At 31.9% G+C, this 25731-nt stretch overlaps 1 protein-coding gene, 1 long non-coding RNA gene and 1 pseudogene across 2 annotated transcripts; 2 read left to right on the top strand and 1 right to left on the bottom strand.

Moving 5' to 3' along the window:
• The first annotated feature begins 348 nt into the window (after positions 1-348).
• LOC145616611 (beta-amyrin synthase 1-like) lies at positions 349-15365 on the top strand (annotated as a pseudogene).
• Positions 15366-18201: 2836 nt separating this feature from the next.
• On the top strand, positions 18202-20274 carry LOC145616612 (uncharacterized). The gene is made up of 3 exons (XR_014107668.1): positions 18202-18219; positions 19190-19264; positions 20231-20274. It is a non-coding gene; the product is annotated as an uncharacterized LOC145616612 (long non-coding RNA).
• Positions 20275-22125: 1851 nt separating this feature from the next.
• LOC145617633 (beta-amyrin 28-monooxygenase CYP716A378-like) lies at positions 22126-25435 on the bottom strand. Its single transcript, XM_081672356.1, has 4 exons — positions 24996-25435; positions 24098-24609; positions 22699-22886; positions 22126-22452 (listed from the first exon to the last, which is right to left on the bottom strand). Exons 1-4 carry the CDS (start codon positions 25433-25435, stop codon positions 22141-22143), a joined length of 1452 nt encoding a protein of 483 aa, XP_081528482.1. The 3' UTR covers positions 22126-22140.
• Between the last annotated feature and the right edge of the window lie 296 nt (positions 25436-25731).

The following is a 25731-nucleotide window of genomic DNA, read 5'->3' as shown; positions in this document are numbered from 1 at the left end:
AAAAAAAAAAAAAAAAAAAGTACATACATCAATAATTGAAGTTTTATAACGTGATTTTGAACTAATAATAATAATAATAATTATAATAATAATAATAATAATAATTATTATTATTATTATTATTATTATTATTATTATTATTATTATTATTATGCGTACAAACAACACATTAACCGATTGCGAGCTTGAACTATTATTATAGTATAAAGCTTCACGGAGATAACTTTGATACCACCACAATACATCTCAATACTTAAAATCTCTCTAATCTGATCTCTTTCCCATTGAGCTTATTCAAGCACAAAAAAGTTAGTCTGTGATACTAACTAACTTTGAGTTGATCATAAAATGTGGAGGTTAAAGATAGCACAAGGTGCAAATGAGCCTTACTTGTATAGCACCAACAACTTCATTGGGCGACAAACTTGGGAGTTTGATCCCAACTATGGCACCCCCGAAGAGAAAGAGGAGGTCGAAAAAGCTCGTCGTAACTTCTACGAAAATCGTTTTCAAAATAAGACTTGTGGTGATCTCATTTGGCGATTTCAGGTTCAGTTATTAACTTACTTCCTCTGTTCTTTTATTACTTGACCTGTTTCTTTTATTATGCTTGCCAATGCAAATCTTTAACGATTAATAATTTTTTTTTTTTTTTTTGACGAGAAATAACTTTATTCACCATAAGTAATTAAAAAATATAAAAGCTAGTATATATTATAATTTATAATAGTACTTATTGAGACGAATAAAAAAAATCCAATATGAATATGTTTTTCCTTACATATTATTCAGAAAATTAAAGACGATCAAATAAAGGGTGATGAATAGTGTAAAAGTCAAAGTGGGTCAAGTAAAAAAGAATGGTGGAAGTATTACGGAGTACTACTCTTAATATATTATGGTTATGCCACGTTAATTATTAAGTAGGTTCCAAAACCCGCTAATTCATTAATTAATTAATTGAATGACTAATTACAGTTCCTAAGAGAGAAAAGCTTCGAGCAAACAATACCTCAGGTGAAGGTGGGTGATGGAGAGGAGATCACATATGAGACCGCCTCGACGACTGTGACGAGAGCTGCGAGGTACCTCGTAGCTTTGCAAGCTGAAGATGGCCACTGGCCTGCTCAAGCTTCTTATCCTCAATTTTACCTCCCTCCTTTGGTTAGTTTTCTCTTATGATTCAATTCATTGTCTATGTATGTATGTACGTACCGTACTTTTTATGAACATAATGTACTAATATATATATGCGTGACACAATTACGCAGGTATTTTGCTTATACATTACAGGACATCTAAATTCTACTTTCTCAGCTCACCACCTTTCGTAACATTTACTATCATCAGGTTGCTCATTCTTGCCTTTTTTTTTTAATTATTATTTTTTTATGTACATTAGCAAATAGGGTACGCAAAAAGATTTATAATACTTTTATTTTATATTATTTGCAATGATTAGATATTTTTTATCCACATATTATGTCAAATTGTTGCAAATAATATGAAATGGAGGTAGCCATCTGTTTGCACCGACAAAAATCCCAGAATAGTAACATTGGATTTTTTTTTTTTTTTTTTTTTTTTATGTATGTTGGAAATAGAATGAAGACGGAGGCTGGGGATTTCATAGTGATGGACCTAGCACCATGTTTGGTACCGCGCTTAACTACGTTTGTTTGCGGATACTTGGAGTAGGACCTGATGAAGGTGATGACAACGCTTGCAAAAGAGCTCGTAAATGGATCCTCGACCATGGTAGTGCTACACACATTCCTTCTTGGGGAAAAGCATGGCTCTCTGTAAGTCTTAGTACATACCTAGCTTTGTACAAGATATACATTATTAGATTATGTTTTGTTATTATATACTTTTAACTAACATAGATCATGGCCACTTAGATGATTAAAAAAAAGTAAGAGGGATAACGTAAAAATAAAAGTGATACATTAATTTAAAACGGAATAATATACTAGTGATATATTTTAGTGTGGAACAAAGGGAACAAATTTGATACAATGAATATTGATTTTTAATGGCATCTCTATGAAATAATTGATCCAATATTATTGTTGGTCATGTGCACATCCCTGAATTCTCTACACGGTAAGCCGTTATTATGGTAAATAATTTGGATATTGATGTCTGAACAGTAAACACTTGATTTTTTAAACGATATATACTACACTCTAAAAATGATGTTATATGAATCAATCCATAAATTTTGTTTGCTTTTTCAGATACTTGGTGTATATGATTGGGCTGGATGTAACCCAATGCCACCAGAGTTATTTCTACTTCCATCTTTTCTCCCAACGCATATAGGTACATATACTCGTATACTCCCTCCGTCCCAAATTAATCACAATGTTTTGACTTTTTACACTATTTATACATCTCACTTTGACCATTTTTTCTAGCTATTATATAAAAGCCAATGTAATCATGTGAGATTTGTTGGGTCTCTTTTGATGTATAAAAAGCCAATGTCAAATCTAATTCTTGTTGTGGAGGTGACATGGCATATATTGATGACGACTTGTATTGAATCCCATTGTAGCCCACTTATGAGTGTCCCATATTGGAGAAAGAGGAGAGGTGGTTCCACTTTATAAGGTAGAGGAGTAACTCCTACTATTGCCAATTGGTTTTAGTATGAAAGCTCCAAAGCCTTGTTTGTGGGCCTAACTTTCCTCCTCCTTGTTCGGGTTGCCTAGGCCCATTTCATATTGTTTCGAAATTTATCATGGTATCAGAGCCCAGGTTTGTTTGGCCGTTTATAACTGGGTATTTGTCAAGCCACTGGTTAAGGGGCCTTTATTGGATGTTCATTCCCAAAGAGGATTTATATTGTACCTTCTGCTGTGCTCTAATTCAAAGCCTTGTTTGTGGGCCTAACTTTCCTCCTCCTTGTTCGGGTTGCCCAGGCCCATTTCATATTGTTTCGAAATTTATCAACTTGGCACGTTTATAGAGTTTAAAAGGGTGACACGTGACACAGATTATGTTTTAGGAACGCTTTTTAATATATAAGTATAGATTTCTTAAAAATAATATAAACTTCATATAACTTTTATAAGTATATAATAAAAGATATCGACGATCAAACATGTATATCGACAAGCGTGTACAGTTAAAATGTTACAAGTAATATATGATAGAGGGAGCTGAGTGTATTTTATTTTTCCATTATAACACTCTAGGATAGATTTTATATGTAAGTATACACAGATGCATGTGGCATTTAAGAATGGTAATATGTATGACAAATAACACTCTAGAATAGACTTCATCATGTAATTTAGCTTTGAATATGTGATTTAAAATGTAGGTAAAATGTGGTGCTACGTTCGAATGGTAATTTTGCCATTGTCCTACTTATATGGGAAAAGGTTTGTGGGTCCAATAACACCACTAATTAAGCAACTTAGAGAAGAACTCTACAACGAACCCTTTGACCAAATTAGTTGGAGAAAAGCTCGTCATTCTTGTGCTACGGTAAAATCTTCTTAGTTCCTACTGGTATTATTTCATTTTATATTATTTATGTGCCTTGCAATGTGGCGTACCAAGTACGAGTACCTACTTTTTTCATATTATTTTTTATTTTTTTATTTGAAGAACCTAGCACCTACTCTTTAATTAAAGATTTAAAGGGTAACAAATCTTTAGAAAGATATTTAGTACGAAATACGATAGCAACTTATAAGCTAAGATATGTGATGAATTATTGCATTGACTTTCAATAATTTTTATAAGGGGTGTTTCATAGCTCGTGTTTATTTAATAAATCATTATTAGTGGATATTAATAGATCATCTCGATCAATGTAATGTTCGGTTATTAAGTTATTGATGATTAAATAATCAATTAATAGTTGAATTAATGAATTTACATATTGATAAGAGAGCCCTTTCCATGGATAATGCTCCCAAAAGACTCAACTCCCAAACTACGGTCACTTTTTAATAAATTCCATAAATATCGTCAACATAAGCAAGAGGCTAAAACAAAGTTTTTTTATTGGTTCAGAAAGCTGCTTCTTGAAGGGGCGGTTTCAAAACTGAAGACCGCTACTTGGTTTCTGCCGTAACTTTTTAAAAAATATACTCCCTCCGTCCCCTTTTGATAATCCCTTATGGGCATTTTTCACGGGAATTAATAAACACAAATGAGAATGGTAAAAGTACATTGAAAAAGTAAATTAATATTGGATATGCAAAAAAGTAGAGAGAAAGTAATAAAAGTACATGGGAAAACAAAATTTACATAGGAAATCTAAATTTGCACAATTATTGTTGCAAATTGGAGGGAATTTTGGTAAAAAATTAATATTAATAGTTGTTGGAAAAAGTAAATGCGGTGAACATTTTGGGACTAAAATTTACCCATAAGGGACTATCAAAAGGGGGCGGAGGGAGTATTAGTATACAAGTATTAGCTATAGTATCCTGCAACCTGATTCTTTCAACAAACAAATAATCAACAAACAAATAATAAAAAACAAAAATGGATCACATAACTATACTACTCCAAGAATGACGATACTTAGAAGAAAAGAAAATGGAGCCAATTAAGATTGATAATACTCCAAATCAAACAAAAACAAAACTTAAAAAAAAAAGTTAAAACTTAATTTGATTAGATCTATATTACATAATTACAAAAATTGAAAAATTCACAAGTGAATTGAAGGAAAAAAAAAACGAATTTAGGGCTTATATTGACAATTGGATTAAAATAAGGGTATAAATTATACTACAAACCCTTCATCCCTAAATTACAACATAAACAAAACGGTGAAAATATTGATGATAGCGGCGGGCTGGCGGCCACAGCTGTTCTCCGACATCAAGCGCAGCTCTGAGCGGCGACATCAACAAGGACTCGAACAACATGTATGTTTGAGCAGGAGAGGAAATGTAAGAGAAGATTTTTTTTTTTCCCCTAACGTGAGATAGTATAAGAATATGAAAGTTTTTTTTATTTTTTTTTAAAAAAATATTCTTAAATACTTAAAATGCGGATTATTAAGATAAACCGCTACTTGAAGTAGTGGTATATCTTAATAAACTGCGCGCCGCGCCACTTAAACTACTACTTCTAGTAGTAGCGGTTTATCTTAATAAACTGCCACTTCAAGTAGCGGTTTTCACCAAAAAAAAAAAAGCTTGAACCGGTGACGTAGATGGTAAAGTGGGAATTTAAAAAAAAAATTTAACAGCATTTGTAAAATTGGATCTTTTGGTTACATTATTTAGGAAAAGAGCTCTTGATAAGAATGAAAATAAAATTATTTCTATTATATGAACAGATGAAGTGCAAATGTCGCACGTAGGTGTGTTCAAAAATCGGCCAGGATCGAAAAAATGGATCGGAACTGACCCGATCGGATTGATTGGTCCGGTCTTCGGCTTGAGAAATTTAATTTTCTGGTCTTTGGTCCTGTCCGGTCCAAAACCTTATAAAAACCGGTCTTGGACCGGATTGATTTTTTGCTTAATATTATGCATAAAACCTTAAATAATTATTAAAATTATCTTTAAATGCTTAAAGAAATTTAATTGTATGAGCTTTTTTATACTAACCATACATAAAAAGACGTTATGATATTGTTTATTGTTATCTATTTCTTGAGTTTTCCATAAAATTATTAAAAAATTAGATTTTAGTTAAAAGTAATCTTAAATTGGTCCTAGGCTGTTCGATCCGGGATTTGTTTTGTCCGGTCCGGGTTCGATTCTAGCTTAATCGGCCCGGATTTAGGTTCTTAAAATTTTAATTTTCGGTCTAGTCACATGTACCAATTGAATCTATAACTAAATGATTATGATGATTATTATACAACAGGAAGATCTCTTTTACCCTCACCCATTGATTCAAGATTTGATATGGGACACTCTTCATTACTCTGTGGAGCCTTTTCTTACTCAATGGCCCCTTAACAAGTTAATTCGAAAGAAAGCTTTGGAGTTTACTATGAAGCACATACATTATGAAGACGAAAACAGTTGTTACGTTACACTTGGAATTGTGGAAAAGGTAATGTCTACAAAAGACACGTGAGAGCGAGAGTGGTATATACGGGATTTGATATCAAAGTTTTTGAAATTACTTTGAATTAAAAATATCATCAAATAACTAAATTAGTTGACACAAAATATACTCAAAATTAAGAATTGTAATAATATATTTAAAAAAAATAATTAGTGTTATTTGTAACAAAATGTGTTTTTTGTTATTATTATTTTTTACAGACGCTGTGCATGTTGGCATGTTGGGTAGACAATCCAGACGAAGATCATTATATGAAACACCTTGCTAGGATTCCTGATTTTATTTGGATAACGGAGGACGGTTTAAAAATGCAGGTAAAGTTTCTTTTCAAGACTAAGGAGAAAAATATATATTAAGCTTCAATCATAAAATATCCTAATGAAATACATTTGGTTGGAAAAAAAAAAAACAGGGTATTGGGAGCCAACAATGGGATTGTGGGATATCTGTCCAAGCATTGTTAGCTTCAGATTTGAGTCTTAATGAAATTGGACCTGCTTTAAAGAAAGCGCACTTCTACATCAAAGAGTCACAGGTGCGGTACACATCCTTTTTTATTTCCCCTTTGTTTAATTTGACACACCAAATTCTTTCTATATATATAAGGATAATATCATAATATACTTTTTTTTGAAACCAATATCATAATATACTAGTACGGATTTATTGGAATATCGAATTGAAACTATCGTGGGAAAGTGTTGTCTTCTCTTCCTATTATTTAAGGTGTGATACGAATTTTATAAGATTAAGGGCCTATTCATCAAGGGCGGATTCAAATTTTTTATAAATCAGGCCAAAGTTATAAAGAATTTCAAATAATAAAGTCACACACACACACACAAATGCAAGCAAGGGGAATTGAACCTTGACCTTCAAAAATTATGCAACAAGTAACTAACCAACTAAGCCTACTATAAAACATTAATATTTGTACAAGTTTTTTTTATTTACGTAGTATATAATATCAAAATTTGGGCATTGGGGGGGCCAAGGCCCGGGTAGGCCCCCCTCGGATCCGCCTATGCTATTCACATTTACTAAACCGAGCTGAAATGAACTGAACTAAACTAAACTGAACTGATTGGAGCTGAACTGAACTGAACTAAATAGAGCTGAAATGAATATTTTATGATAGAAGAAAGTTAGAAACTGAACTGATTGGAGATGAACTGAACTGAAATTAAGCTGAAATGAACATGCTTGAAGACTTATAAATTATAATTGGCCCAATTTCTTTGCATGAGATAAGGTCATAAGTAGGTTAGATACATACAAGCTAGGTTCACGTGTACTTCATTAAAATAAATGTATTATGAAGTAGAGACCTTTTTTATGCTATAAAAGGCATTAGATTTTATGTACTTATAATTTAAGGGCCAACGAAATGTGGATGTAGCATGAGTTCCAGTGATTATTATTTTATTATAATTAAAAGTAGGGGTAAATGAGATTCAAACTTCTGACTATACGATCACATTAAATTTGATATCATATTAAAGGATCAACTGCTTAATCGGAAGCTTAAGTTGAAACCCATGATTGGTTTATATACTTTATACATCAGTTATACTACGTATATTATAAGACTTGCTCCTCTATGGCTCTATCTAAATAATTGTAGAATGCATAATTAAGTTTTTCATTATCTATATATCTTAATGTATAGCTATAATAATGTAGATGAAGGAAAACCCGTCGGGCGACTTTGAGATTATGTATAGATACGTCTCGAAGGGAGCTTGGGCTTTCGCTGATCGAGATCAAGGTTGGCAAGTTTCGGATTGCACCGCTGACGCTCTTAAGGTAACACTTTAGCAACATTTGTACACAAATACACAATGTAACTATATATAGTACAAAACTACAAATACTTTATTTTGAGGGATTTTAAAAAATGCCCAATTATTATTCTATAAGTTAATTTCTTATTAATTTCACTATTAATTGTACTTATTTTTATTATAATTTGTTGTTAAGTGTTGCTTAATGTTATCGACGATGCCCTCGGAAATTGTTGGAGATCAGATGGACACTGAGCATCTTTTTAACTCCGTCGATTTCTTGCTTTCTTTACAGGTAAATAAATCTTCCCTTGTTCAAAATTTCTATAATTTATATACTTTTATACAGAAAGTCTTATATATGTGGCTGGCCACACGTCACTATTGGGGTTACTTCGCTAGTGTAATGGGGGTTATTTGGTCAATGTTAAAGGAATTACTTCGTCATTGTTATAGAGTTACTCGGTCAGTGTTATAGGGGTACAGGGTTTACTTAATCAATGTTATAGGAGTTACTTTAAGTGGCCACACAATGTCGTCGGCTGTACACAAAACGGGCTGACTTTTGTATTATGAATTTATAATTGTCTTCAAGAGTACAAGAAACCTTTTTTTTTTTTAAAGAAGAGTACAAGAATTTTTGAAATATAGCATCATAATAAACTCGCTAATTATCTAGTTAGATTTGGGGAAAAAAAAAAAAAAAACCACACCTTTAATATTCAGATTGACATTTATTACTTATTGATAATTTGTAAAGAAAACAAAAAATGTTACATAGCTATAAAAGATAGCTATTAAAGATGTATGTTCGAATCTTGTATAAATCACATTTTAAAATTTTTTTTATATAAGTTAATGACATGGAATGAGAAACATTAAGTGACATAGAGATCCACGTGGCTTATAGACATTCTAGTTAGCTATACACTAATAATTTACAAGTATTGTAACTCTTTCTTGAATTTTGTAATACCGTCTCTCTTTTTTAATTCATCTATACTTGCAGAGTAAAAATGGAGGGATTACTGGCTGGGAGCCAGCGAGAGGTCACAAATGGTTGGAGGTGAGTAAACAATTGACTATATGTTGTACATACATGTATAATTTGAGATGTCTTGAAAAAATTCCGACCAATATCATGTATCCTAATTTAGAAATTAAATTTAATCGGGTTGGATTTAATTTCCAAACATAATCATAATGCTTATGAGCTAAAGGAGAGACAATGAGGAAGAAATGACTATTAGAAACAATATTTTGTTCAAAGGCTACCTCCGTTAACTTTTAGTTGCAACTTTGGAATATTTTATACTTCGTATCTCACAAATAATACCTCAAAGTTGTAACTAATAGTTAACGGAGGTAGTATGTTTTAACGCAATCTCTAATTATGAACTTGATGTACGGGTTATTTACTTTGAACGTTTAATTTTCAGATGCTAAACCCAACAGATACATTTGCCAACGCTATGGTTGAACACGAGTGAGTATTTAGTTATCAATGTTCACTAACTCAACATTTATATATTGTGCTTTTAAATGGGTAACTAAGAACTAACAAGATTGTTATGCATAATATAGGTACGTAGAATGTACAAGATCAGCCATTCAAGCTCTAGTATTGTTCAAGAAGATACACCCATGTCATAGGAAGATTGAGATTGAAACTTATATCGCAAAGGCAGCCAAATTCATTGAGAACACTCAATATCCTAATGGATCTTGGTATGTAATTACATACTCCTTATTTCATATTGATAGATATTATAGTATAATAATATCTTTCACAGATTTAGGATATATTTTGTATCCTTATCGTATTAGGTTTCTTAAAATGACTTTTGTCCAAGATTGATTTATATACTCTATCACGTCTCCTCACATGTGAGCCCTTTCAGCTTAATATGTGGGTGCGTCATAAGCCTCCTCATATCCGGCGTGAAATATTCCACTTGAAAGTTGAGGGTGGATGAAATTTTGAACACTTGCTCTGATACCATATTTGTTAATAGATCATATATGTTAATAGATCATCTAAATTAAAAGTTTAAACTGATGGTTGAAAGTCAAGATTGTTTTATATACTTTATCACAAACAACTACTAGTATTATTTTTTATGATGATGATGATTTTCCACAAAAAAGAAACTAATTGTCACATGTAACGAGCCAATTATGAAAAATACTTAGGGCTGATGATATTAACATTATATACACTTTCTAAAATTGAACAAATTTAGAAATTCATGACAAAATATTTAAAAATTATATTGTAAAAAAGGAGTTTATTTAATAACAACAATTAATTTAGTGCAACAATGTTTGTTACATGCATCTAGGTATGGAAGTTGGGGAATTTGCTTCATATATGGGACATTTTTTGCACTTGGAGGGCTAGTCGCGGCAGGAAAGACATACGATAATTGTGTAGCCATCAGAAAAGGTGTTGAATTTCTTCTCAAAACACAAATTGAGGATGGTGGTTGGGGTGAGAGCTACCTTTCATGTCACAAGGAGGTAATAATTAATTACCTGATTTTCAACACTGCTATATCAATATATCATAAACGATGTGTAACACACTTCTTTAATTGTCTCTCTTTTTCTATCAAAAATAAAATAATATTCTAATTTCTTTGACCACAAATATATTGCAAATAGTTGAATATGTACTGGAGTTTTATTGATTTAAATGAGAAATAAAGAGCTAGTGACTGGGTATAGTTATTGCTAAGAGTGATTGGGTATAGCTTATTATGTAATATGTCATGAGAGTCTTGAGAAGAAGGGCCTATTCACTTCAACTTAATTTCAGTTCAGTTCAGTTCCTAATTTCATTCTCTCATAAAATATTCATTTCAACTCTATCCAGTTCAGTTCAGCTCCAATTAGTTTAGTTCATCTGATTTCAGCTTAGTTCAGTAAATGTAAACAGGCCCGAAGTATAGATGTATTGAAGAGTGAATAAAAAAACATTTTTTTAAAAAAAAGTGATAAATTAAATGAGTTCGTGGGTACAATTTACAAATAAACATTCTTTTTGAATATATTAGTACAAACAATTTGAAACAAGAACTTTAATTTGAGGATTGAGACTTTGAGAGAGTAATAACAATAGGCATATTCAAAATTTGTCTAAATTTTTTAGCATTGTCGTTGGGGTTACGAGATCATCTAATGTTTTAATATAAATGTTCTTTAATTTTGATGTATTATTATTGCTTTTGCGGATGAAACAAAAGGAATTTGTGCCACAAGAGGGAAAATCCAATGTGGTTCAGACATCATGGGCTTTGATGGGTCTACTCCATGCTAGGCAGGTATGTTATGTATACCAACTTACATTACATACTTCATCTATCCCAAATTAGTTGATACAGTACGTTTCTTTTACTACTATTATGTTTGTTATTGCATAAACACTCATCCTTAACTGATTATCACTGGTTATCAATAAGATTTTATTTTTTATTTTTTATTTTTTGAAGGACCACTTGCATATTAGTTTATTCATTGTCATAAAATTCACAACTCTTCCTAATGAGAATCATGATCATCTTGATCATGATGAGCTTACAGCAGAAGAACAAGATCATTCATTGCAGCATATAGTTTTTGATCAAGCTAAAGATGATACAGCAGCGTTTCCTTAAGAACATAATTAATGAGCTGGCATTTTTCAGTAACAAATTCTGTTACAAGTTGTATGAGCTGGCAATATTCTGTTATGGTTAGATTCCCACGTATTTGGTGATACATAGAGTTTGTTAGAGATTCTATTTCCTGATGTATGCTATATATATCAGCTAGCTTGTATGAGAAGTTTAGATTTTCTCTAATAAAAATTTCTCTCTCTCTTTTTCTCTATTTTCTCTGTATTTTTCCAGAGTTCTGAGTTCAAGAACTCGAATATGGTATCAGAGCAGAAGAATTCCTGCTAATTTTTCCGCATATTTCTCACAAATTCATTCATTTTTTGTTTGATCAACAATTATCAAACATTTTTCCAGCATCAAATTCTATTTTTCAGCCAAAATTCAAGAAGTTTTGTGCTAAATTCTTACTCAGATTTCCATTTTTTATCAAAATTGTTCCTATTTTTCATCTGATCTTCAAATTATGGGAGAATCAGTCAATTCTACTCCAAATGTTACTGCAGATCCAAGCTCAATCTACTACATTCATCCGAGTGAAAATCCAACAGTTTCTCTAGTTTCTGAAAAATTCAATGGTGAAAACTATGCAGATTGGAAGAGAGGCATGGTTTTGGCTCTTTCTATGAAGAACAAGATGGCTTTCATTGACGGTTCCTTGCCTAAACCAGATTCTACAGCTGCAGAATTCAATGCTTGGACCAGATGCAATAACATGATTATTTCCTATCTGCTTAGATCTTTGGACAATACTCTTGCTAAGAGTGTTCTCTATTTTACCACAGCACATGAGATCTGGAAAGATCTGGAAGACAGGTATTCCATTATCTCAGGACCTCAGTTGTATTCTCTTCAGCAATCATTAGGTCAGATTAGTCAAGATAATTCATCAGTTGCAGAATATTTCACTAAAATCAAAGGTGTTTGGGATCAGATTAGTGCAGCAAATCCTATACCTATATGTTCATGTAATGGTTGTTCCTGTAACTTGACTAAAAAGTTTCTGAAGACACAGCAGGATGAAAGATTGATTCAATTTCTTATGAAATTGGATCCTAAGCATGCAAGTGTTAGAACTAACATCTTGATGATGAATCCTCTACCTACTATCTCAGCTGCTTATAATTTGTTGATTCAAGATGAAAGGCAGAAGGAGATCACTGATGTGTATAATAGACACTCAGGCATGGCTTTTGCAACTGGTGATAATCAGAGATTTCATACATCGGTTGGTTCTGATGTGAGACAGACTTATGCTGGAGGATACAGGAAAGGCAATTTGTTTTGTGAACACTGTAAAATGACTAATCACACCATTGACAAGTGTTATAAACTGAAAGGCTATCCTCCTAGGCCAAATCAAGGAAGATTCTCAAAAGGAAAAAGAGTAGCTGCTGTGGTTTATGGTGATGATGGTTCAGATACTGAAGATTCTGATGCAACTCACATCTCTAAGGAACAGTTTAATCAGTTCCTAAGTTTCATCAAGCAAAACAAACATGATGATGCTGGAAATATAACTGGAATGGCCAACATGGCAGGTAATAACACTTGTCTTATTACTTGTCTAAATTCTAAATGGATCATAGATAGTGGAGCTACTGATCATATATGCTCAAGCCTAGATCTCTTTGATTCATATGTTCCTTTTGACAAAATGCCAAATATGATCACAGTAGCAGATGGCAAAAAGGTTGAGGTTCTCAATATTGGAACTGTTAGGTTTGGTAATGGCATAATATTGAAAAATGTTTTGCATGTTCCAAATTTACAGTTCAATTTAATTTCTACACATAAACTGTGTAAAGATATGAGTTGTGAAATTGTTTTTACTCATGACAAATGCATGATCCAGGATTCTCAGAAAAATTCCCTGGTTCTTGGTAACTTGGAATCTGGTCTTTATGCTGTTGATAAGGATAATGTGGAGAGCAGTTTGACTGTGAATTTGGCAGTTGCTGAAGAAGCTAAACTCTTGCATTTAAGGCTAGGACATTTACCATTCAATAAATTGCATTATTTGAATGCTAGTCTTCCCTCCAAGTGCTGTATAGATTCTGTTTGCCAAATTTGTCCAATGGCTAAACAAACCAGAAAATCCTTTCCTATTTCTAGTTCTAAGTGTAGTCAATGCTTTGATTTGTTGCACATAGATGTTTGGGGGCCTTATAAGGCTATGACACATGACAGATGTACTTATTTTCTTACTGTAGTTGATGATATGTCAAGACATACTTGGACATTTTTAATGAAAAATAAAACTGATTCTGTTGACATTTTGGATTATTTGTTTGGGATTGTTCAAAATCAGTTTGAGGTGAAAGTCAAGTCTATAAGAACTGACAATGCCAAAGAATTGTGTGAGGGTAGAATTCTTTCAATTTATCAGAAGTATGGGATATTTCATCAATCAAGTTGTGTAGACACACCACAACAAAATGGTGTTGTGGAAAGGAAACATAGACACCTTTTGGAGACAGCTAGATCTTTGTTTTTCCAGTCCAAATTACCCATAAGATATTGGGGGGAATGCCTTTTGACAGCCACACATTTGATCAATAGAATGCCCTTGAGTAGCATTGGTTTTGTCACACCATATGAGAAGCTGCATTTGTCAAAACCTAGTATTGATCATTTAAGAGTTTTTGGGTGCCTTGCTTATGCTAATACTTTGAAAACACATAGGTCTAAGTTTGATCCAAGGGCTTCACCTTGTGTTTTCATTGGCTACCCAATTGGACAGAAAGGTTACAAGTTACTCAATCTTGAAACAAACAAGATAATTGTTTCTAGAGATGTTACATTTCATGAGAAACATTTTCCCTTCCACTTCACATCTTCTACTCAACAACCTGATCCCATTTTCTTACCTGCTGACACACCCTTCAATTTTGCCACGGATCTTGAAATTCCAGATATTTTTGCCCAAAATACAGACACTAGCCCAGGAACAGGACAACACAATTCTTCTGATCCAGCTGTTCCTATTTCAGAATCTAGCACCCCAACTCCACAAAATGACCAAACACAAACCCAAACACATATCCAAATACCTAAACCCCAAACCAAAACACAAAAAACCCAGCCTGTTATACCAGAAAGACAGTCATCAAGACCCACAAAAAGACCTAGCTGGATGGATAACTTTGTTTGTGTTGTTACTGGTTCTCCACATTGGTGTAACTTGGTTAGTTTTGAGGAACTACCTACACCTTGTAAAGTTTTGATAAGTGGTTTTTGTTCTTCGAATACTTCCTAATTGCAAACTCAACTATTGTAAGTATTTATACTTAGAGCAGAGAGAGTTTATACTTATATGTTACACAAATGTGTCACAAAAAAAATGCTACATATAAATAATTTGAAAAATGATATACACGGGCTATATAAAAGGAGCTAATATGAAAAAAAAAATAAAAAATATTATATTAATTACATTATTTTATGCATGCTTTTGTCATATATTCCTAATCAATACCAAATTTAGAATAGATTTATGATTGATCAAGTCCATTTCGTTTTAATTTCTTTAAACTTAAAAATTGAATAGGCAAAGAGAGACCCTATCCCTCTACACCGGGCAGCAAAACTTTTGATCAATTCACAACTAGAAAACGGTGATTTTCCTCAGCATGTAACTCGATTTATTCACTATAAAATCATTACTTTCTATCAATAATTTAAATTCTACTTATTATTTTGGTCAATTGTGGTGATTTTATATTTATTTGTTGAAAAATAGGAATCAACGGGAACTTCCTTGAAGAATTGCATATTACATTATCCAATGTACAGAAATTATTATCCATTGTGGGCACTTGCTGAATATAGAAAGCTTGTTCCTTTACCAGCTTCATCAATCAACTAATTTTGATTAAGCTCATTCTGGTTTATTCCTTAATGATTGCACAATATTTATAATATGTATACATGTAATAATGCACGAGATAGTTTCTCTCTTCTTTTTTTTTCTTTTTCGCTGCATGTTCTTGTAAATGCAAATTGAAATAATTCTTTCTTGATAAATATATATATATATATATATATATATATATATATATATATATATATATATATATATATATATATATATATATATATATATATATATAGGATAAATGCAATTTATAAATTACAAGTATTTTGGCCCGGGTAATGCCCCGAATGGCAGAACATTACATGAGGTTGACATTAAAATACGTTTTCAATTATGACTCAAAATTCTGTGATCAATTTGTTATTCATATTAGCATTCACTACATATTATTTTGCATTCAAAAAATAAATAACATAAAGCTTGATGTAACTCGGTGGTAGGACACTTAGTTTTTTTTTTATTTTTTATTATTATTATTTATAAAGGTTGCATGTTCGAATCTCGTGGATACGCAACTTTTTTTTATTATAAATTGAGGACGTATAATTTAAAACTCGTAAATATAAAAAAAAAAAAATGTTAATTGTGAGTTATTAGATCAAATTTAAATGGCTACAAGAAGAATTACAATTATTAAATAACTTTAAATTTTTTTTTTTTTTTCATTTTCTCTTTTCTCTCTCCTATCTCTTCTCTCTTCTCTCTTCTAGGGTAGTATTTTTTTTGTAATTGCACTTAGGGCCTGTTCTGATTTATTGAACAAAGCTGAACTAAACTGAACTAAATTGAACAAAGCTGAACTGAACTATTCGACTATTGATTAGTGATTTTTAACTACGGATTAGTGATCTTTGATTATTAATTACTCCGATTATATATATAAGTGTATATACAAAAATACATATTAAAATATTTATGAAAAATAATAGTAATAATAATAATGATGATTTATGTTATTATTATTACTCATATTATTATTATTATTATTATTATTATTATTATTATTATTATTATTATTATTATTATTATTATTATCATCATCATCATCATTTTTGTAATATATGCTAAAAAGTATTTCGTATGAAGTTTGGCTTAAATTATCACTAGCAATATTCTTAGACATAAAAATAGACTGAACTGAACTGAACTAATTGGAGCTGAACTGAATTGAACTTAAGTTGAAGAGAACATGCCCTATTTTTGATTAAATATAATTTTTAAAATGTAAAATGTTATTTTAGGAAAAGAAAAATTTATAAACCAAAAGGTGTTTTCTCTTTATATAATACTCTAGATACTGATAATCATATTTGCTTATTTGTACAAAATAAGCAAAGTCGTTTTATAGTGCACATGTCACGCACTTTTCTTATCTTTATTATTTGCTAATTTACGCATTCGTGCAAATGAGAAATTAAAACAGATTTGTTCATATACACAAATTGGGCAACCAATTATATACTTATGCCTTCTAATTTAAGGTACAACCGGTTATATGATGAATTGTAATTGAAGGTGTTCTTACCCAATAAACACGAAAAATACTCATACTGGTGTAATATTTTCTCTTTATTTCTTTTTAGTTGACACCTTTTTATTTTTATGCTTGCCAACACATGTTTTTAACGATTAATATCTCTAATCATCAACATTGTAAATTTATAAAAGTGAATGGATATTAATAAAATTTACATTGAACCGATTCAAACAAGGTTCCACATAAATATGTTTTATCGTATGTATAAACCATAAAAGCGAGTCAAAGCGTATTGTGTGAATAGTGTAAAAGTCAAATGGTGTCAACTAAAAAAAACGGAGGGCTTACTGCCTGATTAATTTAGCCAGCCAGCTCCGCAGGCCATCGCTTGAGAGTAGAGGGGGGAGGTAAGGGAATTCCCCTACTCCCAAGCATTTTGTAGTTGGTGGGGCTCGAACTCGTGACCTTAAATTCACAAGGTGATGAGTACCCCACCAACTCCACCAAATAAATACAAATGGTTGGAAGTGAGTAAATTATTTGCAAATTGTTGTACACACTTATGTATAATTATGTTATACAAGTATATAATTAAATAGGTTAGAATTGTATCTTAAACATAGCCAGCATGTGTGAAGTGAAGAATCGATAAGATAATAAAACGACTACTACAAAGTACAAACGATATTTTAGACAAATGGAGTATGTTTTAGTGCAATCTCTAAATATGAACTTATGTTCTTTTGTACCATTTCAGGTTATTAACTCAACAGATTTCTTTGCCAATGTTATCGTTGAACATGAGTGAGTATTCAAATTACAGGTAAAATAATGTTCACAAATTCAACATTAGTTATCATGTTTTTTGAATGGCTAGCAATACATATATGAGAAGATTGTTCGTGATGCAAATTATTATAGGTACGTAGAGAGTATGAGTTCGGTAATTCAAGCTCTAGTATTGTTGAAGAAGTTATATCCAAGCCATAGGAAAAAAGAGATTGAAAATCTAATCACAAAAGCTGTTGAATACCTTGAGAACTCTCAATTTTCTGATGGATCTTGGTATGTAGCTACATATATATATACAATATACTCCATATTATCATGTGTATAGTGTGTATTACATAAAATTGATTAATGTAGTCAATTGTAATTTGAATGTTGACAAGGCAAAAATAAAAGGGTTAGTTGTGTATACGTCCTAGTTCCTACCAAGATAAATTGCTTTGGAAAAATCTTAACCCTTACTAATACCAAATTAATTAACCTTATTTAGTTGACGACATTAGTATTTACATAAGATATAATTATATACATTGACATAATACTAAGTCCTTGTTCTCTTACCTTTCATGTCACAAGGAGGTAATTAAGTTCATAAATTCTTCTAGCACTTTGCCATATCAACTATGCACAATGTAATCCACGCACATTTCAGTACAATAAAGCTTCTACTTCGTATTTAGCTTGAGCACAATTATTTAAAAAATTATATTTGACAATTTTTTTTATTTTTTTATTGAGGAAAATTTGACAATTACCATCTTCTGTTATGTCCATTTTAGCAATTACCACCTTCCATTTTTTTTTTTTGAAAATTACCACCTATTTTCAAAAACATCAAAAGTTACCACCTTCTTGCCCCCCAACTACCACGTGACGTCATTTTGAGCCCATTCTATCCCTTTCCTCCCTATTTCCCTCACATTTCTCATTCCTATTTGGATTCTCATCTCCCCTTTTACTTTTTTTCCCCTAAACCACCAATAATTGTTCGTCAATTTTGATTTGGAGGAGTGAATTGAAGTGTTTTGATTGTTTGGGGGAAAAGAAGTGAAAGGGGGGATGAGAATCGAGTTAGGAATGAGAAATGCGAGGGAAATAGGGAGGAAAGGGAAATAATGAGCCCAAAATGACGTCACGTGGTAGTTGAGGGGTAAGAAGATGGTAACTTTTGATGTTTTTGAAAATAGAAGGTGGTAATTTTCAAAAAAAAAAAAAAAAAGAAGGTGGTAATTGCTAAAATGGACATAATAGAAGGTGGTAATTGTCAAATTTTCCTTTTATTGATTTGGTGGATAAAAAAAAATTTAACATTTAAATGTAGTAAATCCAACTCAAAGGAGAAATTATCTCTCGTATACTTAAAGTCAAACATGTTATGATAAACAAAAGGAAATTACATGTTTTAGTGAGATTAGTTATCCTAACTTTCTTTTTCTTTAAATTCAGTATTTTTCTAAATTTTAGTCCTTTAGCATTTTGCATACTTGTTGAAGTATATATTTATATCTACTTATCAACTTATGTATTACTCTCATGGATTTAACAAAAGGAACTTGTGCCACTTCCAAAATCCAATTTGGTCCAAACTGCGTGGGCTTTGATGGGTCTACTCCATGGTGGGCAGGTACATACTAACTTATAGATTTATGATTCCTTTGCTTTGAAGTTTGGACGATATACATATGAATGCAAAATTTTGACCAGTGACATCTTCAATTATCGTTAACTATAAATTATAGAGTGTAAATATTTGAAACGATAGTTTGAAACGATTCTAACAAATACCCACATAACTATGCTTAATTAATCTTATGTATAAAGCATAAATATTAGTCAAAATAATGTATGTGATTAGTAGGGCATTTAGAAAAGTAGGTGGCGGAAGTTCTCCTTTAGTTCTCGTTCTCTTACAAATTTGGATCTTTTGTACTATCTACGGTACATGAACACAAATGTTAATTAATATGTAAAGATATTGATTGATTAAAGTTAATAAATATATTTAAATAAAAGTTTTTTAACGATTTAAAAAAATAAATAATTAAAGATTAAAGGTCTTCAATTGACAAGCACACCTAATCAAAGTGATGAAAGGAAAATGAGATTAAAATGAGAGTATGATGAGTAAATTTACTAATGGACCCTTGATATTTCAAATATTGAACATTATTATTTATTGAAATTTCTAAGTCCAACTCTTATAAAATCTATATACACCTAGGTGCAAGGTCGTGTATTCAAGTTATTTTATTTACTACCTCCGGTCCAAATTACTCGCAGCTTTGAAATATTTTATATCTCACAAATAATAGCCCAAAGTTGCGAGTAATTTGGACCGAAGGTAGTATTTCTTTTTCTCATTTGACAATTGGTTGAGCAATGTTCATCAAAATGAGCAACATATAGCCTTAGATGACCAGATGTACTTTGCACCCGAGTGTATAAAAAATTATATTTGACTCTTACTATATTTTATACTACCTCCGTTACATATTATTTGCAATGATTTGACATAAAGTAGATAGGAAAAATGTCTAATCGTTGCAAATAATATATAACGGAGGTAGTATGTTTATTAAATCCTAATCAGGCAAATAGGGACCTTAGTCCTCTACACTGTGCAGCAAAACTTTTGATCAATTCACAGCTAGAAAATGATGATTTTCCTCTTCAGATAACTCAATTTATCTCCCAAAACATATTTAATTGCTCCTACTAATTTATTTACCAATAAGTTTCATTTAGGTGACTTTATTCTCTTTTAATCAACATAATGTGTCAAATCCCACCATATTTTCTCTAATTTCACTTTATGATAATAAACTATTTTCACTATCTTCGTGTGATCGTGTTCAACTTTAATTAACAATACCCGTTACTATTCCTCTCAAAAGCACACTTGTCCATGGATATATAATTTCAATTTTGGAAGTTAAATTGATTTTATTTTTCATTTGTTGTGTATCCTAAAAAAATAGGAAATTACGGGAACGTCCTTGAAGACATGCATATTAAATTATCCATTGTACAGGAATTATTTTCCATTGTGGGCACTTGCTGAATATATCAAGATTGTTCCATTACCTTAACTCTGTTTAATTATGTTTTTTATTTATAATCAAGAATGCCCTTCTTTATTAATTTATGTACTTATTGTTTCAATTAATCTTCGGGATGAAGAATATATGTAATATTCAATTCTAAATATGAAATAAAATGCCAGAGTTTTTTAGTTGACATTATTACCTCATGCAATATACGTAGTATAAGTTTTTAAGAAGTTAATACTTCCTCCGTTAATGGTTATTTGCAACAAAGGAATATTTTATATCTCACAAATAATACCCCTTTGTTGCAAATAATCATTAACGGAGGAAGTAGTTTAATACGACATAGTTTTCTCATATTTCATGATCAAGTATGAAAATTAATTAGTTTTATGATACACGTTGTTTGGGTGTCAAAATGACTTTTATTTTGAGCCTGAAAGACTTTTTGCGTCATTGGGCCTCTCATGGTTTTAGTGTCAACATGGCCCACGTATTATCTATTAGCTCAATGCTTTAGGCCCATCATTTGTGCCTACGCCAAAGGATTTTTTTTGGCGAAAACTTCATTGAGCATTCAAAGACACTCCACAGTCCACACACACACACAAAATCTAATTTATTAGCATTTATTGTATTTGATCTAAGTGAGAGTGAGGGATAGCTCAAGTGGTTAAAGCTCCCTCCCGATTTCAGGAGACCCTGAGATCGATTCTCACGTCGCCCTGTAGCTCTCTAAACACAAAAAAAAAAAAAAAAAAAAAAAAAAAGTATTTGCTTTCTTTTATTATTATTTTTTTTTTTTTAATTTTACTTTGCACTTTAAGTCTTTTAATACTTATATTTTTTTTTTCCTTGCAATACTTACGTAGGATATAAAGTTTGGCCCCTTAATATACAATTTCTAGCTCCGCCCTGTATGTAGGTGCTCATTCCATCAAACACTAGCCTACCAATTAGTCTTTTCCCACTCTATATAGAAGTGAATTAACCTTATTCAAGGTGATTGTTTTCACACATAAACACACATACGTCTATATCTGTGGACCACGGTGGCTTATTGGATGCCAAGATATTATGCAATAACCATTTTGGAATAACATCTCTCACCCCAAGCAGTTTATCATCTTCTATGTACTCTCTTGTTTCGTTCTAACCAAATATTTAAATACAATATTATTTATAGGGTAATGCAAAGTACTAAACACAAAAAGTACACACTTCATAAATTTAACAAAATTGATATATTATTTAGATCAAGAGTTTTAAAATAAATTCTAGTCCTATATGGCTATATCTTATTGGGATTAATCATATGATACAAGCCAACAACACTTACAACACTAGTCAAATATTTGGAATTTAATTAACCTATCTATATCATTGCTCTTGCAGCTTTCTCAACACCAAAAAAAAAAAAAAAAATATATATAATCCCCGAATCCCAATCAAATTAGGCAACCGCGGTTTGAGGATGTTGGATAAGGCGGACGGGAAGGCCATGCTCCGGGATAGGCATGGGATTAACAATAACTTTCTCATTTGGAAGCACTTTTTCCCATTTAAACCTCTTGACAATATGGTACATGAACACCAGTATCTCTAGCCTTGCATACTCCTTTCCTGGGCACATTCTTGGCCCTCCTCCAAAGGGTACAAATGTGTATGGTGCTGGGCCGGACCCATCGAACCTCGATGGGTCGAATTTCTTTGGATCTGGGAAGCATTCTGGGTTCAAATGTGTTGTATTTGCACTCCAATATAGCTGCAATTAAGTACATTTATACATGTTAAATAATCTTAATTAATTAGTTTGTCTTTATGACTAGGAGTTTAGTACAAATAAAGGTAAAAGTTGTAAAAGATGTGGAACATGCATGATTTAGTAGCTAATTGTAAAACCTTTGTATGTAGTGACAGTTTAAGTTACGACTTAAAATTTAAACCTGGTCAAACTGACTTGACTTGAACAGAACTCGAAATAAATGATAAGATGTCATAGTGAAATTACCTTCCAGCCCTTGGGAATTTCGAATCCATTGTACATGAAATCGGAAATGGCTTCTCTAAAACCACCTTGGAGTGGAGGAGCCAAACGCATCACTTCACATGCCACATTCCATGAATATTTCATCTTTTGTATGTCCTCCCAATTTAAAAGCTCTCCTGGTTTCTTTGAATTTGCTATCTCCATTTGCTCTGCATCGTAAAATTTCCAACCACCATTATTAGATAATAATCAAATAATTAGTCTTCTACAAGATCCACTAAATTTTACGTTTGTTCATTGTTAAATTAAGGATACAACAACTTACTACAGTATGAAAATAACATAGATTCGCTAGTTTTATTGAAAAGCTATATACTACCCTTAGGGTTACATATAAACATTTAAAATACTCTTGAAAATTATTTAAATTTAGAAAATCATGACACAGACACACTAATTTACGCGTGTTTTTGTCATGAATTCCTAAATTTATACAATTTTCAACAATAATTTTAATGCTTATATATAGTCCTAAGAATTATGTAATAACATTACTCTTATTTTAAATTTCCCATAAATAGATTTAGATTCAGTATGATGTCATTATCGTCACTAAACAACACTAGAACCGACTATCGAGTATGCGCGAGTTTAACGAGCGTTGAGAGTAGTACGAGTAATGAAGAAAGGACAAAAATCAATACTATTACTATAAGTTGATAAGACCATAAATCATCAACGAGGAGTAAATGCCACAATTTTCAAGAATTATTTTAAAATACATCTAGTCAACTAAATTATTGGTTTTGGTTTAGCAAGATCTAAATATATTGGGTTTCTCAAATTATTAAAAAATCATAGAATTTATGATCCATACCAACTAAAAATTAAACCTATCAATCCAAAAATCCAATATGTTTGCCTAAAAATTGAAAATGGAAATTAATCGTATTAGCTGATTTTAACAAATTTATACTCATACCTAATTTGACTGACTCATTGTATAAACTGTTAATGAATAATTGATTTTAAAAATCATTTTTAAAACCATTTTTCAAGTGTTTGGTGACTAATAGTGTGACCAGTCATATATAAGATTTTGCGTTATATTTTTCTCATCATATCTTTATTGAATTTCCTTTTATATATAATTTAAAACAAATAGATTTCTTCACTCCAAATAAAATTGATTTTGGCCTTCTCGTTGTAAAATACTGTTCTCTAACCTTCAATCATGGCGGGAGATATGCCAAAATCAATATTAGAATTAATTTCATATGGGACATCAGATTAATTAACTAGAAAAATGACAAATTAATAACAAGTTACTACTCATTAGAGCTAGTTCATAATAATCAAGCAAATTATAAGTAACAAATAAATCCATGCACATTATTAATTAAGGTTGTTAACTAGTTACCTTTGTAGACACCTTCATAGATGTGAGGGAGCTCAGCAAGAAACTTGACAATAAAGGTACAAGAAGCACTAGCAGTATCATGTCCACCAATAAGAAGTCCCAAAATTTTATTAGCAATATCCATTTCATTCATAAACTTCCCATCTTCAGTAGAAGTTAACAACATATGAGATAGAATATCTTGTGTTGGTGAAGCCTTGCCATCTGCTAAGTCTAGTTTCCTTTGTTTGATGATGCTTCTTAACTCTTTCCTAACGATTTCCGAAGACTTGATCCCTTTGTGGAATGGTGTCCCGGGGAGATCTATTGGGATGGATATGATCCCTGCGGCTATCTCATTGAAGGGGTCGGCAAACTTGGCTACATGGACCGGGTCCTCGATGCTCAAGAAGAGCCTACAAGCGACCCAAAAGGTGTATCGCTTTGCTAAGGGGAACACTTCTACCTTGTCCTTGCCCTCCCACCCGGACTCCATGTGTCGGGTGGCTATGGTGTCCATGATGGGTATGTACCTGTGCAAGGTAATAAATTCATACACCAGGTCAGGTTATACAACTTTAAACTTTAAATTGAGTTGGTTCATTTTAAAAAGTTTAAAGTATTGTATAGAATGCGTTGTTACTCACATAAAACATGTAGAAGACATAATATTTTCATTATAACACCACATCAGTTATGTTAGGTTTTCTTAATAAGAACCACATGTATATTAGTAAATTTATGTACATATCAATACATAAAAATGACCTATGTGTTGTTATATATTAAACCAAAGATTTGTACTTATGATTTAATTAGGTAGCTCCAATCCATGTTTACGAAATGATGAACACATTTTAATGAGGTTGAAAATTACTGAAGTCATACATACTAATACATGTCCGAATACATTACGTACCTTTGTAAAGACTCGGGCTTAAGGAAGAGAGGGATAAGCTTTCGCATAGTCCTAGCTTCTTCTATGGAAGAATGTTGTGTGGCAGCAGGAAAGATCTTATCAACCGATTTAGGCCACCAAGCTTGCACTAACTTGTTCTCGTTCGAGTACAAGAACTTGTTACCAGCCGCGCCACAAAAAATGGCAGCCTTTTCTCCAAAGATGGAAGTCTTGAACACTTGGCTAGGTTTGTACTTCTTAAGTCTATCAAAGATGAACTTCTCCGGGTATCCCTTCCACCCGGTAGAGAAAAACTCTAGGGACTCGCCCACAACGGGCCATCCCATCGACCCTGGGGGTAGCTTGTACCCCCGGGTCGAATTATGCCTATAGAATAGGTAGAGAAAAGGTAGAGATAGGGAGAAAATAAGGGCTATGCTAACCAAGAAGATGAGCTCCATGTTTTTTATTCTTTTTTTGGGAGGTGGATGCTAATTTAGAGTTAATTCTTCACTAATACTTAGGAGGTTGTGTCTATTTATATATTGATAGAGTGTGTGGTGTGTGGTGTGTGGTGTGTATGTAGTATTTTCTTCGAACCTTACCTAATATTATGTAACTCGATGATATGGGAGTTGGGAAAAAAAAAATTATAAAACTATGTTACAATTTACATTAAACATGTGCCTACATGTATGCATGCTGATTGCTTTGTACAAAAGTAAGATAGTTGATCTGAATTAACTCTATGTAATAC

The sequence above is a fragment of the Chenopodium album genome, chromosome 26 (assembly GCF_948465745.1).
Source record: "Chenopodium album chromosome 26, dcCheAlbu1.1, whole genome shotgun sequence".
NCBI lineage: Eukaryota > Viridiplantae > Streptophyta > Magnoliopsida > Caryophyllales > Amaranthaceae > Chenopodium > Chenopodium album.
The sequence above is the reverse complement of the archived record's forward strand: the minus strand, read 5'-3'. Positions and strand labels throughout refer to the sequence as shown.

Coding starts and splice junctions, on each gene's coding strand:
- LOC145617633 (XM_081672356.1), bottom strand. CDS start 25,435: ATGGAGCTCATCTTCTTGGTTAGCATAGCCCTTATTTTCTCCCTATCT. Junction 24,610..24,995: donor AAGCCCGAGTCTTTACAAAG/GTACGTAATGTA, acceptor TACCTTGCACAG/GTACATACCCATCATGGACA. Junction 22,887..24,097: donor CTATGAAGGTGTCTACAAAG/GTAACTAGTTAA, acceptor TTTACGATGCAG/AGCAAATGGAGATAGCAAAT.